This window comes from Botryllus schlosseri, chromosome 8 (genome assembly GCF_051294905.1).
Source record: "Botryllus schlosseri isolate E-star chromosome 8, Bs_hap1, whole genome shotgun sequence".
NCBI lineage: Eukaryota > Metazoa > Chordata > Ascidiacea > Stolidobranchia > Styelidae > Botryllus > Botryllus schlosseri.
Genome location: NC_137243.1, coordinates 22791641 through 22805971, shown reverse-complemented (window position 1 = coordinate 22805971; position 14331 = coordinate 22791641). Strand labels below are relative to the sequence as shown.

Below are 14331 nucleotides of genomic sequence, written 5' to 3'. Positions count from 1 at the left end.
TTGAATCAAATGTCCAGCGACTCGAAGAGTGACTTGTTCCCAACAGTGGATACATCAAACATGATCCGTGACCTATAGCAAGATTACAAATCTTTGATTCGTTTCTTCATTCAACAACGAAGTATTCATTTTGCCACTGCAAAAACAACATTACTTCAACCTTCGCATTAGATGAAACATTTATATAGATATAGTGATTCGGTATGAATGGTCTCTCACCATCACCATACATCTCGATGTATACATGCGTGGATTGTTTTATTATCCTCAACTACGCTACATTATACACGCCGGAATGTCTATTCCTTTTTCGTTGCAGCGTCGATGGCTGTTGCTGACGGCATTGTTGGATTCATTTTGCTGTGCACGGTACTACCCGCCATGGCATGGGTGCCAGGTGTTAAGCTAGAAGAATTTGTGTCGTACTCCAGTGACACAGTCAACTCGCCCATCGCAATATTATTCGGAGCTCTTCTAACCGTATCCCTAGTGGTGAGAAATTTATATGAAGACCTACGTAATACTTCATGTTTGTATAGGCATGGAATGAATGGATTAATGTATGCATTTATTTATCGTACCAGTTGAACTTCTTCATACGTATATAGTGACTCGATGTTCTGTAATTAGGCAATCGTGATTTTGGATTTACAAAGGCTGTGAGCCTTACTGTTCATTATTACATCCCTAGTGTTAGCTATTTCCCTTCCGTCGTAACGGATTATGGCGTAGTTGAGAAGTTCTTATCCAGGGCTACGTGTACCCATGGGGACATGATGCAAAAACAGCAGGAAGTACTACATGTAATGTGAAACTAAACGCTATATAGGCATATTTGTGAAGAATACGGGACAAGTAATTTTTTTATAAATAGAGAGAGATTCTTGGAGGTACAGAACATTTGATATACCTACTTGAGTACTAAGGAAAAGCAGAAGTAGGCCTACTTCATTAGGCTACTCATGATCTCAAGATTTCATGAGGGCGTTAAGCATAAGTCGAGGTGGATGAGTGGGCGGTGGGTCAGAAAGGTTGACAACCACTGCCGTGAAACGAATGTGGGACCGAGCTTAAAGCCGTCAGCCCACGAATCATTATGAAGAATGTCAGTCCGGTGCAGTGGTTCTCAACCAGAATGTCGCGGCACCCTGGGTGCCGATAGAACTGCTCAGCAGGGCCACTAGAAATTAAGGTAAACAGGTTCGGCGTCAACATATACAAAGTTGTTTCATCTTACTTATACATTAAAAATGCTACTTGTACCTTGTACACAATACAATAATGTCACCTGATATCAAGGGTGGCCAACCATTTCGACTACTTATGTAACCTATGGCCGAGTTCCAGGGCATAGTCGTAATGAAGTAACCGGACGCCAAATCTCAATGTTAAACTGTCCTGTCCATGTCCGTTTCCAGCGTACTCCAGACTAATCGACTTTTTCATATCGGCTTATTATACGCACCAAAATCGCTAATGTCCATGTTGTGAATAGTTACTGGAATTACTTATGGTTGGGTCAGGCGTGAAACTTTTTTCAAATTGAAGAATGAATTTAATTATTATTAGTAGTTTCACATGTCACTATCAAATATTTCCCTTTCTCACCCGATATGATCAGATTCACTGGTACAAAGGATGGAGGAAGTGTTTTCGAAAATTTAGGGCGAGTTATACATGATGATGCATCTTCGGGTTGGTCAAATTGTATTAGTCACTTTGATGCATGCTGCTGTTTCTTGACCTCTCATTAAGATTTTCGAAATAATGGAAATATATTGGAATCGCCCAAGCGTACCAGAGCCAAATTCCCTTCGTGAGGAGCACACGATTACAAGTTGGTATTTCTATGCTGGGTGCATCATTTTCTTCTCCTGTTCACATCTGTATTGCGTGACTCATATTGGAAGAAAAGGCGCCCAGCGCGAAAAAAAAATCCAAGATTACTTAAACATCGCTCAAAAATTAGGGAGGCCATTTGTAAATTCAATATGCATGTCGACGGCCGCCAACACATACTAATTGAATTACGTGTCCACGGCCGCACAAATTTCCCTCTTCGGCCGCATGCCTATGGCATGGTCAATGGACATTTAAACTATGTAGGTAGCAGAGGTGGTCAGTAACGAAGTACTTCTACTTTTTCGAAGTACTCAAGTAGTTTTTCCCTACTTCTGGTACTTACTCAAATAGATCTGATTTTCGCTACTTCTACTTCGCAATATTTTGTTATCTACTTACTTACTTTTAGCTATTTTCAGTTTGTCAAGTAGAAGTAGTTCAATATTCCAATCAAGAAGATAGCCTGAGGAATCTCGGGGCTGTTTTCACGGAGTATCAACATTTAATTTTCAAAAAAATTTAGTAAAGCCGAGAATTTTCGTCGCTCTTGGCGCGCAGTGCTGGATACGGAGCGACCAGTATTATTTCACGAGAGTATCGGTGAATATAATTTAGGCAAAGGGTTGGCGTGGTTCTGTTCACACCACATTGTCGCCCTTCGTCCATATCAAATAATTCATCACAGTATATATGGCTCATCATAACGTTTGAAACTGATGTTTCGCAATCTAGCATTTTTACTTGTCATATCGTAATCTAGCATATCCATGGCGTGTCCAATTCTGGAAAAGTGGACTCTGACTTTTTTTTAAATTTTACAGCTGTTTTAGCATACCACCTTTGACACTTTCTAGACTAAAACAGGAAATACATGTTTTGCTTTTAGAAGTAGTATTTATATTTCACTTTCAATTGAGATATAATTATTATCAGTTCTTTTGTCTGGATAACATACATGTTGAAGTATAAAGGCAAGTGTGGTAATGTCTTTAATATGTAGAAATGAAGCTACACAATGTGGCATTTTTACGATCCACAATATTTTTTTATTAACGTTTACTGATCGCGCAAAGTGTTTACACCGTAGGACTATCCTGTACAACTTCTCCGTATTGCTCTTCGACTAATATGGGGAATGGCGCCATACCATGCTATTTTCTAAAGCGTGCTGTTCGAGAAAACATAGAATTAGCATCGCATTTCCATATCAATACTTTATCAATACTATCATTTTCATCCCATGATGTGGACGAATACTTATGCTATCGAAAATTGGAAACCTGCTCGTGTTCATCAATATGAATCAAGCTCGTCAGCTATTGGCCTATCGCATATCCTAATTTGCACCCTTTTACAATCCATGTGAACGAATTAGGATCGTTTTCATAACTACTTACTTACTTGAGTACTTTTAAAGTCACTCAATTCTACCTCTACTTCAAGTAGTTTTAGGGTGCTTATGGAAGAAGTACTTCTACTCGTACTTGAGTAGATTTTTGTCGCTACTTCTACTTCTACTTGAGTAGACTTCTTGACTACTTTGACCACCTCTTGTAGGTAGTTATATTTAGAGAAGGGGTAGTTCCTCACTGACGTGAATTATAGTGTATGCACGATCTGTTTATGCCACTGATGAGTTTTTATTCAGGGCTCCATCTTCCACCTTTTGTTGCTGAGCATAGAACGATTCGCTGTTATAAAATGGCCGTTCTGGAACCGGAAGAGAAAAACTCGGTCTCTTGTGCACAGTCTTCTTGCTTTGTGGGTGGTGGTAATCACTGTGTCCATCGTACCTGGTAAGTCTCTGCATGCCATGTCATCAAGAAGTCTTTGTTTTGTTTTACCACCAGTGAAATTAAACCCTTAAATTCTCGTTGCAAATCGAAGGCTTTGTTTTGAATTTCTGATTGCACTGATGAAGATCTGTTTCTGGAGCGTTATCGCGCCAGAGGCTTATTCCGTTACATTCTATTCAATTAAGATATTAAACTTCAATATTATCTGAATCAAGTTAATCTGATTCTTAAAATCTCCTGCATCTTTCTCGATGTTAAGGAATCCCATATGACGGGTACCAGTCATGCGCTCGAGTTGACCATGTGATCTTCCCTTTGCCCTCTGGCTGTAGTTCTCGACTTTTTTGAACTCGCGGCACCCGCTGAAAGGAAAACAATCTGCGACAAACTTGCTTTTCGAGTATCCTGAGTGAGATTTGGGAATTACGGTTATCAACGTACGTCATATCACTCTCCAGCTCCAGATACCGAGGGTGGTGTCTAGAAAAGGGTTATTTGGCTCAATATTAGAGGATCATATCGCATGATGACCGTTTATTAGTCACCGTAGTGCATGGGTCCTCAAACTGGGGTCCTCAAACTAGCGTTACAAACAATACTTCACCTAAAAACTCTAAAAACATATTATCGTTTGAAAATGAGAGAGGCGATGACTAATGGACTAACCTGTCTAATAACTGATTAATATATTATAGGAATGGAAGATCCTAAATACTGTTGGCTGGATGTGATGACCTTCCGTAGTGGGAGTTGACTTTGGGGTAAATTCACCTTCATCGAAGCCCCAGACCCCGGTTCGATTACTGGCATAAGCAGGGTCTGTAGAGTCGAAATGTCTGAGTTTTATCTGAACTTCCCTCCCAACTTCGCTATTATTACATCGTCTTCATTAATAATGCTATGTAAAGATGACCTTGTGTATCGCATTGTACACTGTATATGTCTTGAGCGGATACCATATTATAGCATCCCAAATGGTACTCAGAATTTAAAGTTTCTTAACATTTGTTATGTGTCTGCGGCAACCTTCGTTGCCTTATGGTAACTTTCTCATTGAGAGCTGTTTTAGAGTCTGAATCCAATTGATCACAACTATAACGAAATACGTTGATTTTGTACAGCTGCTTTTCCGAAACACTTCGCCCTCCAGTTCCAACCACTTCTACTTACTTACACGATGACTCTACAATCTTTTCCCGCATGGAGAGGAATACTATACGGAGCTGTGGCAATCTTTGTTCCTTACACAGCCATGGTAATATATTCACAGACTGTGTAGACCAGTGGTTTCCAACGTGGGCGATATCGCCCCCAGGGGGAGATTTGTCGGTCCAGGGGGGCGAAAATAGCCAAGGGGGCGATAGGGGGCGAAAACGGAAAAATAAGGCGATAGGGGGGCGATGGCGCGTTGAAATGGCTATATGGGCATCCATTACCGTAAATGCCACACCCAAACCCCCAATTGGGATGGGGAGCCCTAGCTCGAAGGGGCCCACAATTTTTTCGTGAAATAACATTAATTATAGAGTAATATTTTGGAAATTTAGGCAACTGTTTCAGAAAATTTTCGCGCTGTGCGCCATTTCGTGGTCGCATATATACGATATACAATGTATATTATACATATATATTTAATTATCCATGCCCATAGGCGCCTAAAGGGCTGGCGCCAAATGTTCCTGTCCTGGCAATCAGAACCCCACAAAAATTCCATCTCGCAGAGAAAAATTAATTGCCAGTGCAGAAATACCAATTTGAAATCGTGTGCGTCTTTTAGTTTAGTTACTAAATTTTAGTACGTATGGGCGATTTGAATATCTTTTGACATAGCAGACAGGCCACGAAATGTCATTATGTAACGAAGTCATTATACCCACGGGTCCGTCCGAATAGGTTCAATTATTATTTACGGGTCCTACATTTTCCAACACACCTCAGCTTTCCCGGCAAATCTGAATACGTGAGAAGAGAGAGGATAAATAATTGACAGCAATATATATGTAATTCCCGATCATATTGACCGATTCAATCATGACGCTTCGCGGGAATTAAGCCCACTAACTAAAGAGTTCAACAATTTGTGTGAAAGTAGCGGTAAAGACGTGTCGGGGGAGTTTGGTCTGAGGGGTGCAGAAGTTTGCTTTATCGCCCTATGGAGGGGGGGGTCAAGACCAACGTATTGGGGCGGGGGGCTGACGAAGTGTTGTTACGGCCCTTTGGGAATCAAGTCGGAGAAATCACCTTTTTTGTTTGTCAACTCACCAAAATTTAGCTGGAAAAGTGTAATTTCGAGGTCGAGCCGAAAAGTTGACCTTTTTTCTTAGTCAACTCGCCGGGGATTTCAGTCTGTATGCCCATTTTTCGGTTCCCAATATTTGGGGGGCGATGATCGGTGTGGAGTTTGAAAAGGGGACGATGAGTCGAAAAAGGTTGGGAACCACTGGTGTAGATCAAAACAGTTAGACTCAGTTAGAACAATTTCGACTCAATCAGAGTGTCGCGGTAACTTCGGTAGTTTATTCCGGAATTCGTACAGTTCCAACACGTGTGGATTGCGAGTTGCGATTATAGCCAATTTGTATCGCACTAATCGCATTTTTGCTTAACGCTCTCGTTTTGTGAATTCTCTCCTTGTTGTAGTTGTTGTTGTTGTTGTTGTTGTTATACCATTCTTATGTCACATTACCTGTTTCATCTTTATATTTCGGATTGCAATCTCCGTATGTACCGACGACCACTCCCGGCCACCACGAACACCAAAACACCACCAACCTACTACGATACCACAAACATTAGAATAGTTGTGATTCACGAAAACCGTTTTGGCTACAACTCCTTAGAAGTATAAGCTAATCCTCTAGTTGCTGACAATTACCCTTGACGACTGTCAGCCACAGATACTTGGGTTTGTTTCAGAATGAATATATTATTCAGACATATTAGTATTTCTTCTCAAATTTGTATCCTTGTTGCAGGTTTGCCTGTGTATAGCGACCGCTATTGACATCTCTCAGAAGATGAAAAAAACAAGAAAGCTCTTCGACAGCGACCACGAACAGACTAGCGTCACTCAACAAAACCCCAGCAAAGCCAATATTCGACAAGAAATCCCTGTATTCGTAACCCTTGCAATGATGATAACAGCGTTCACAGTGACCTTACGTACGTCCAAGCTATTTAATTCAATACAGCATGTGTCATACCAATGTTACTGGACACAACGTCTCATAATTGAGTAACTCCTAGTAGACATTTATTCAGATCTGTTGGCCCACAAGAGCTCCTCACTCCGTCCATTAGAACAGGGGTGGGCAAATTCTCGAATATGGACCAGATATCGGAAAATGAAGTAGCTGCGGGCCGGATTCCAGAATCGATACATTAGTCGCGTATCTTATTTTGTAAACTTCAGTTTAAAGCATAGATACCAGAAGCACTATTGAATGCTTTTATTTACGTAGGCATAATGCACTTCAATTCTGAGGTAACCGAGATATCTCTGGTCGAATAAAGTTGTAAATAAGTTATTTGTATTCTGGCTGCATGTCGAACAAAGATGCTGACGTCACCGAGATATCTCTGGTCGAATAAAGTTGTAAATAAGTTATTTGTATTTTGGCTGCATGTCGAACAAAGATACCCTTAGTAAGGAATGTAGGCTACGTACACGTCAGCTAGATTGGAACGCAGATTTGTCTTGTTTTTGTTCATGGTCGAAAATGTATGTGGTGTAGAGTGGCGCGAAGTGAATCGACAAATTATCTGGTCCTGTTTTTAGAGCTATGGTCCGACTCCGATCCGACTCGTAGGCCGGATTCTAGAAATGACCGTGATCCAGTCCGATAAACTCCGACAATAATTATTTACTCACATACTCACATTATTTACTGAAACAATGCAAACAGGGAATTAACAACTCAGAGATCAATTCCAACCCTTATCCAAAGTATATTTACTTGGACATTTCACTTTAACTAATGATTCTAGGGTGGTAGAGGGTTAAGCTATCTTATTTTTAATAAGAAGTACTGATCCGGCTCTAATCCGACTCCGCCCTTATCAGAAAAAGTAGTGACACGGTCCGGCCAAAATGAGAAAATCCGACCGGACATACAATCGAGTTCCGGTTCATGCCCAGCTCTAATGTACGTACACCTGTGGGCCGCATTATCATGTAAGTACACAAACTGTCTGCGGCCCGTGAGCGGTATGTTGCCGGCCCCTGCTTCAGAAGGACCGGCTAAAATTGTTGGAGACAGTACTCTCAGCCCCACTCCTCCAAATAGCCTGGACAATGGAACACAAGTACAACTTACGTTTTATCAGGATCATAGGTAACTTTGCCACCACGCACCAATCTCGCGCGTGTTCGCTTCCTGGCCGAGCACGTAATGCTGCCTGAAACGAGCGATTTTATCATCTCAACTAGAATAGAAAATTACGATATTTTAAGCAAACGTTTCGAAAATCGGTATAATTCGGTAGCCTACAATTCTCAGTTTCGTGCTGAATTTCTATTTTTACTGCCAGCATGACACTACGAATGAAAATGAATTCAAATTCAAGGAATATCGATCACAATAGTCGATATTACCGGAACTTTATTCCATTAAATTGTGCACATGGGAGAATATTGTCAATTTCACAATAAAATCGAACTTACTTAGTTTCAAATTTCTCGGTGTCGCGCAATGTAATTTATAAGGAAGTAGCATAATTACTCATTTTTCATAGTGACTGAATGACGCATACATTGTAGCGACGTTTGAAACTTTCATACTACTAAGTTGGTTCTTATATTTATATTATAATAGAAAATGCTATATCATTCATCTCAGTTGTATCAACACAATGCTACATTATATTGCAGTGCCCTTCATGATTGTAGTGGCATTTCGAACCTCTGGCTACCTGAACTGCAGAAATCTTGAAGGATATTATGTCACTGCCTATTACGTCGGCCTGCTTAACAAGTAAGTGAATCGAAATTTATATCTTCATTTCCCAGTTGAAAATTCCAGAGCACGCTATTTCTCTCCGAAATACAGAATGCTGTTCACGCCATCGCTGAATAAGATTTGCCCGTTTCTATTTTTCATATTTCATGCTTCAATTGTTTTCCCGACAATCGTGGACGAATAAGCAGAGGTGATCACGCGGTCACATTAATCTGTGTAAATACTTTTCATGCAACAGCAGTAAAAGTTATCCCGTGTCAGTAAAGGCATCGAAAGTCGTGTGAAATCGAGGCCAAGTGGAAGTAGAACATAGAATATCACAAAGGTACTCAACTAAATAATTTTGTAAAGTAGATACGGTCAAGTAGTCGGATACTTTGATATGTCGTTGGAGTTGATCGCTTTCGAAATTGCAACATTCGAAATATAGAAATAATCTCATATTTGTACACAAATCCGACCGGCAATAGGAATTTTCAGTTACGTTCTAACATAAACAAAGTAACGGAAGAACAACACATCACTAGTTAACTATCCAAGAGTATAGCAATGGTCGCATCGGGTGGCATGTTGCAACTGTATCATGGTCGATTCAAGGACATGACAATGGAAAAGACCTCGAACATCAATATAAACTGATTTTGGAACATTCAGGGTTCCTGCGATTTTTTATTTTGACGTTAAACATGTTGACGAATTCATAGTTATAAACATTGAGATGTGCGGAAGTCGTTTGTGGGTGGCACATCTAAGCGATGTCCTAAATATTGTCCAGTAGAGTTGGAAGTGATTGGAAAACATAATTGTGTTGGTATGACCGTACTATACGGTGAGCCGACCCAGTACAGACGCACATGTGATGTCGGCACACCCCAGTGGCACCATAGAGCTACCTCTACAATAGTATTCTGATTAACTCGAATAACTTGCAAGTAAGCTACTTCGTCACGGACCACATTGGTAAAGAAATGACATTTTCTATCACATGAATAGCAAATAGCAAATAGTAATGGGGAGTACCTTCGAAGTAGCTCAGATATTTGATTGGAAAACGTGAATGTATAAATGCATTGATATCACACTGGATTGCATTTTGCACGCCTGAACCATTTTTTCTAAATTTACAGCTTGGCGAACGGGGTCATTTACAATTTCAGAGATGGAAGGTTTCGTAAAGCTGCCAAGAAACTTTTGTGTGGAAAATGACCAAAGTGCTCTAGTATATGATGGCTCCTACAAATTGATTTTATATTTTTAATTCACCCATTGTATATTTGTAATATATACATACAACCATGCAAAATCCACGAAGAAAAATTACAGTACCCGGTGGCAAAGGTAGAATAGCATGGATCTGTCCAGTCAGTATCTAACATTTCAGTTCGATTCAATATATTTCTTCCGTTCTTAAGCCTTTGTAGGACAATGAACAAGGAACATATACGGTAAACTCTCAATACGAATCCAATGTCTTGAATATTCAACATGAAAAATACTATTGTTGTTTCGGTCCTGGTAACAAGACACAGCTATATACTCCGGTTCCTGATCCTGATCATGACCAAGTATGGTCGATAGGCAACGCTTTGGTAGTGTGACTTCATATTGATAGACAATTTGTTCATACCCCATTTTAAAATCCGCTATTGAGTGATAAAGAATGTCCGGATTCAGAGCCACAAAATATGATAACCGATAACGATCTTATAACGTGCACTGCTTGGCTTGTTTCGCAAATTTGCGTTTTGGAAACGTATGACGTAGCAACTTGAAGGACATATGGTGTAATCTTGACTTCTGTAGAAGGCTGTTAATAGTAACGAACACAAACAAATATGGAGAGAAATGGAGAATTTCTATTTCCCATCCAGGCGAAATACGTAGCTGAGAGAGTGCAACAACAAGGATACAGAAAACAAACATTGTCGGGAAATGATAGCAATTATCGATACGGTCTCAGAGAAGTGGCGAAATGCAATCGCGTATAATTAATATGTAGATAAAACAACCTTAGTATAAGTCTTGTGTATGAGTCAGCAACTATACAGAGATGTAACTTACTAATTTTCTAATTACACACTATACTAATTACAAGCACATACAATCTCACTACTAATATACATTGGTCAGAAACGAAATTTGGGAAGTAATGAAACACCATATGTCCAGTCTGCATGCACTCACTCAAGTATTCAAGGATTATGACAAGCAGTCTATCTCAATCATTTGTTCGACCCAAGCAGCTAGGCTACACTATAAATATGTTTACATTTTGTCAAGTGGGAAGCAGCGATTGTTTATATTTACATATATTTTACGATTTTACAAAACCAGACGATGCGTTTACTCTGTCATAGTATCATGGTATAATTATAAAAATTCCATAAATTTGCGACCACATTGCGATATATTTCCTCTTTGCAACTGAATTGTAATTTGCAAATAATGTCCCATTTTATCTCCATCAGAGGTGCCCAGCTTTTCTGGCCAAAGGCTCACATGAGATTTAAGAATCCTTGTGCGGCCAATTGAATGTTGATGACCTTTTGTTAGTTATCCAATAGGAGCGAACCGAATTAGGTAACGTTGAAAAAAAGACTTACATTACCACGCTTTAAAATTGATACAATTATGTCATGAAAACTGTCTGTGCAACTGTGCAGCGTGCAAAGCGCGAAATTGTTTTAAATGTCATGAATGAATTCGATCAAAAGTATGCTATACTTGCATAATGGGGGTCACCTCTATATACCCCTGGGCTCATTTGGCAAGGACAGGATTATTCAGCGTTTAGACATAGCAATATCGAAGGATTCGCCGAACAAGCCTCTATCATTTTGTGCGAATGTTGAATCGCCGACGATCTCGCTGCGAGCACACAAGCGAAGTTGCATGTTGGACGGCACGTTATCGCCTAATTGAGAATAAAGTCAAAGTAAATTCTGTAAATTACGCGAATTTATATATTTCAGGGGGGTTCCAATACTAAATGCAAGAAATTAAGGGACAATAAATCATGCGAAGTGCTAAGACAAATTTGAAGTATTTAAATCTGATGCGAAATACTCTTACTTCATTGTCATATACGAAGATCTGAGATAAATGTGGCTGGACCTAACCACAGCAATGTGTCGGAAGTAATCCTTTAGTCATCATCAAATTTCACGGTCAGGCTAATCAAACTTTCGTTGGCCATGCAATTTTACCTGATGTTATATCTAATTTCGAGAATTACCTCGCAGGCCACACAACACTTTCCCGTGGGCCACATTGGACCTGCGGGCACGGTTTGACCGCCCCTGGTCGGTATCGTTACTAATAGCAGTGATTGATGGTACATAAAATCCTATTATAGTCATTATTAGTAATTTCAATATACCTTTGAAAGCAATTGTTTTCATCATAAAGAAGATGGAGTCGGAGTCGAATTCAGGGCCCTTTTCTCAAACTTCTACTCCGATTCCAGTCAGTATTTTTTCCACGACTCCGACTCCAGCCACTACAGTGTTTACGAGTCTGACTCCGACTCCACAGCCCTGGTCTATACCCAGCCTAGACAACATCGATAGTTATTTGTAACAGCCTGTGGATAAAGAGGGCCAAGAATATATGATTTACTAACAAAAGTTTACGGCAGGCGAACAAAGGCTCGTTTTAGCAAATTGCCAAAAATCAGTCAAAGTATACCCTGACATACCTCGTACTTTGTAGTCGTAATCATAATATAAAGTGCGTCTAGCAAGCCTTGGTGAGCACCTTAACTTTGCGCGGTGGCGAAATGCAATCTCGGCAGAAAAGGGAATACGTATACATGAATGAGAATGATGATGTAATGTTCCGATGCAAACCCTAGTTCAAGAAATACCGAGATAATGACCTCCACACGGAATGATCAAATTATATTGACTATACAGTCGTTTTCGAGATCATAGCCAATACAACCGACTGGGGTTGCATTTAAAAGAAAAATCAATTCAAAACAAACATGTTTAAAACTAGGCCCTTGTTTAAAACATGTTTCTTGTTGTTGTTTATTAAGAATGCCGTCACGAATATTCAATCGTGACGTCATTGTGGATTGACATTGACAATTAATAATATAGCGTAAATGTAACTGTTATATATTATAGCTAATTTCGAGAATTACCTCGCGAGCCACACAAAACCTATTCACGGGCCACGGGTTGGCCGCCCCTGATCTATATCCTTACTAATAACAGTGAATGATGGAACATAAAAATCCTATATTCGTTATTATTAGCAATTAGAATATATTTTGAACGTTGTTTTCATAATAAAGAAGTGGGAGTCGGAGTCGAATTCAGGGTCATTTTCACAATCTCCGACTCTGACTGCAGTCAGTATTTTTTCCACGACACCGACCCCATCCACTATAGTTTTCACGACTCCGACTCCATTAAGCGAAAATTAGCCAAACTCCGATACCGACTCTGACTCTACAGCCCTGGCCAAAAGCCAACTTTGCTGTATAGACAGTTGGCATTCTAAGGCCAAGACAATGGTGGGTATTATTTTGAACGGCCTTTATACTTGGTCGTATAGGCCGATATGTTCATTATAACGCATTTTCTTTCGTGTATCGCCTTATGCATTGTGTGTGTTGTGAGCGGTTGAAAATAATGGAACCGCCGATTCATTGATTGGAATGTGTCATTTCTTATTATTGTGACTGCACCATATGTGCCTCCGACGGGAGCTCGGATTTCAATATTACATTTAAAATTCCGGTTGGAAATATACTTCCTGCAGCGTATGGTAACTGTGGAATTGAACCTTCTCCCTCTTTATAATATCAATGGAGTGGTGTGGAACAGTCAACTCGGAGCTTCAAAGCCAGACTTGTAATTTTGGTCTAAATTTCTGACTGTAAGGATATGATGGTTTCAAAATACACTGCCATTTGTGTCCTCTGTTATTATAATATACCTGAAGTTAGGGATGGTGTGAACGTGAGGTTCACGTTCGCGTTCTGTGTGTGAACCTCGGAAATTTAGAGGTTCGCGTTCACAACGGAACCTTGGTAGGTTCTGCACTGTGAACCTTTTTCATATATAACAACTTCCACTTCATTATAACATCTTTGGTTGACATTTATTGCATTTCAACTGCGAGCTAGTACTCTATACATGGCGCTGGCAGCATAAAAATGAAAACTGAACGACCATGCACCTTGACAATCTCAAAAGTTTTACTTGTTTTGTTACAAAAGTTTGCTCGAAATATTCAGCTTTCCGTTTGTGAATACATAGTGACTCTCTGCTGTGAGCTTGACTCGCAATCACACAGCATCACGAGCGAAATACGTAGTCAGCGAATGATGCTTATTCAACCAATCAATGAGATTGATATCGTTTTGTGATGTAAAAAATTTAGCAGGCGTACGGGGTTAATCTTGACTTCATATCTTCACTGCATCGTTAACACCAAATCCGTGCGATTGAGGTGTTGGTTAATGCTGTATTACTTGTTAATTGGGTAATATCGGTAGCAAGTGTAGAAACCCGTTCTACACTCTGCTAAATATCAATGTAGCAAATACTCAGACACCGAATACATTGTCCGGTCTGGCCTAGACCGTTAAGGCGTAAGCTTATATTCCCTGGTAAGTCCTCGTCGAAATTTTTGGCAAAGCGACGGAAGATATTGATTTATGGGAGTAGTGTATCCTTTGATTGCCTCAGATGATACATTTTGCGACGTTTAAACGCCAATAT

General features: G+C 39.9%; 1 protein-coding gene and 1 long non-coding RNA gene across 2 annotated transcripts in view; one reads left to right on the top strand and one right to left on the bottom strand.

Moving 5' to 3' along the window:
* LOC145444493 (uncharacterized) overlaps nucleotides 1-10011 on the top strand; it is a 38162-nt gene extending 28151 nt beyond the window's left edge. The window contains exons 3-8 of the mRNA XM_080322486.1: nucleotides 320-492; nucleotides 3491-3638; nucleotides 4760-4893; nucleotides 6614-6800; nucleotides 8509-8611; nucleotides 9724-10011. Coding sequence (XP_080178612.1) covers nucleotides 320-492; nucleotides 3491-3638; nucleotides 4760-4893; nucleotides 6614-6800; nucleotides 8509-8611; nucleotides 9724-9802 — 824 coding nt within the window. The 3' untranslated portion in view covers nucleotides 9803-10011. The remainder of the gene's footprint in view (nucleotides 1-319; nucleotides 493-3490; nucleotides 3639-4759; nucleotides 4894-6613; nucleotides 6801-8508; nucleotides 8612-9723) is intronic.
* LOC145444515 (uncharacterized) overlaps nucleotides 1-14331 on the bottom strand; it is a 414279-nt gene that overhangs the window by 63418 nt on the left and 336530 nt on the right. The gene's annotated exons all lie outside the window — the stretch shown is intronic.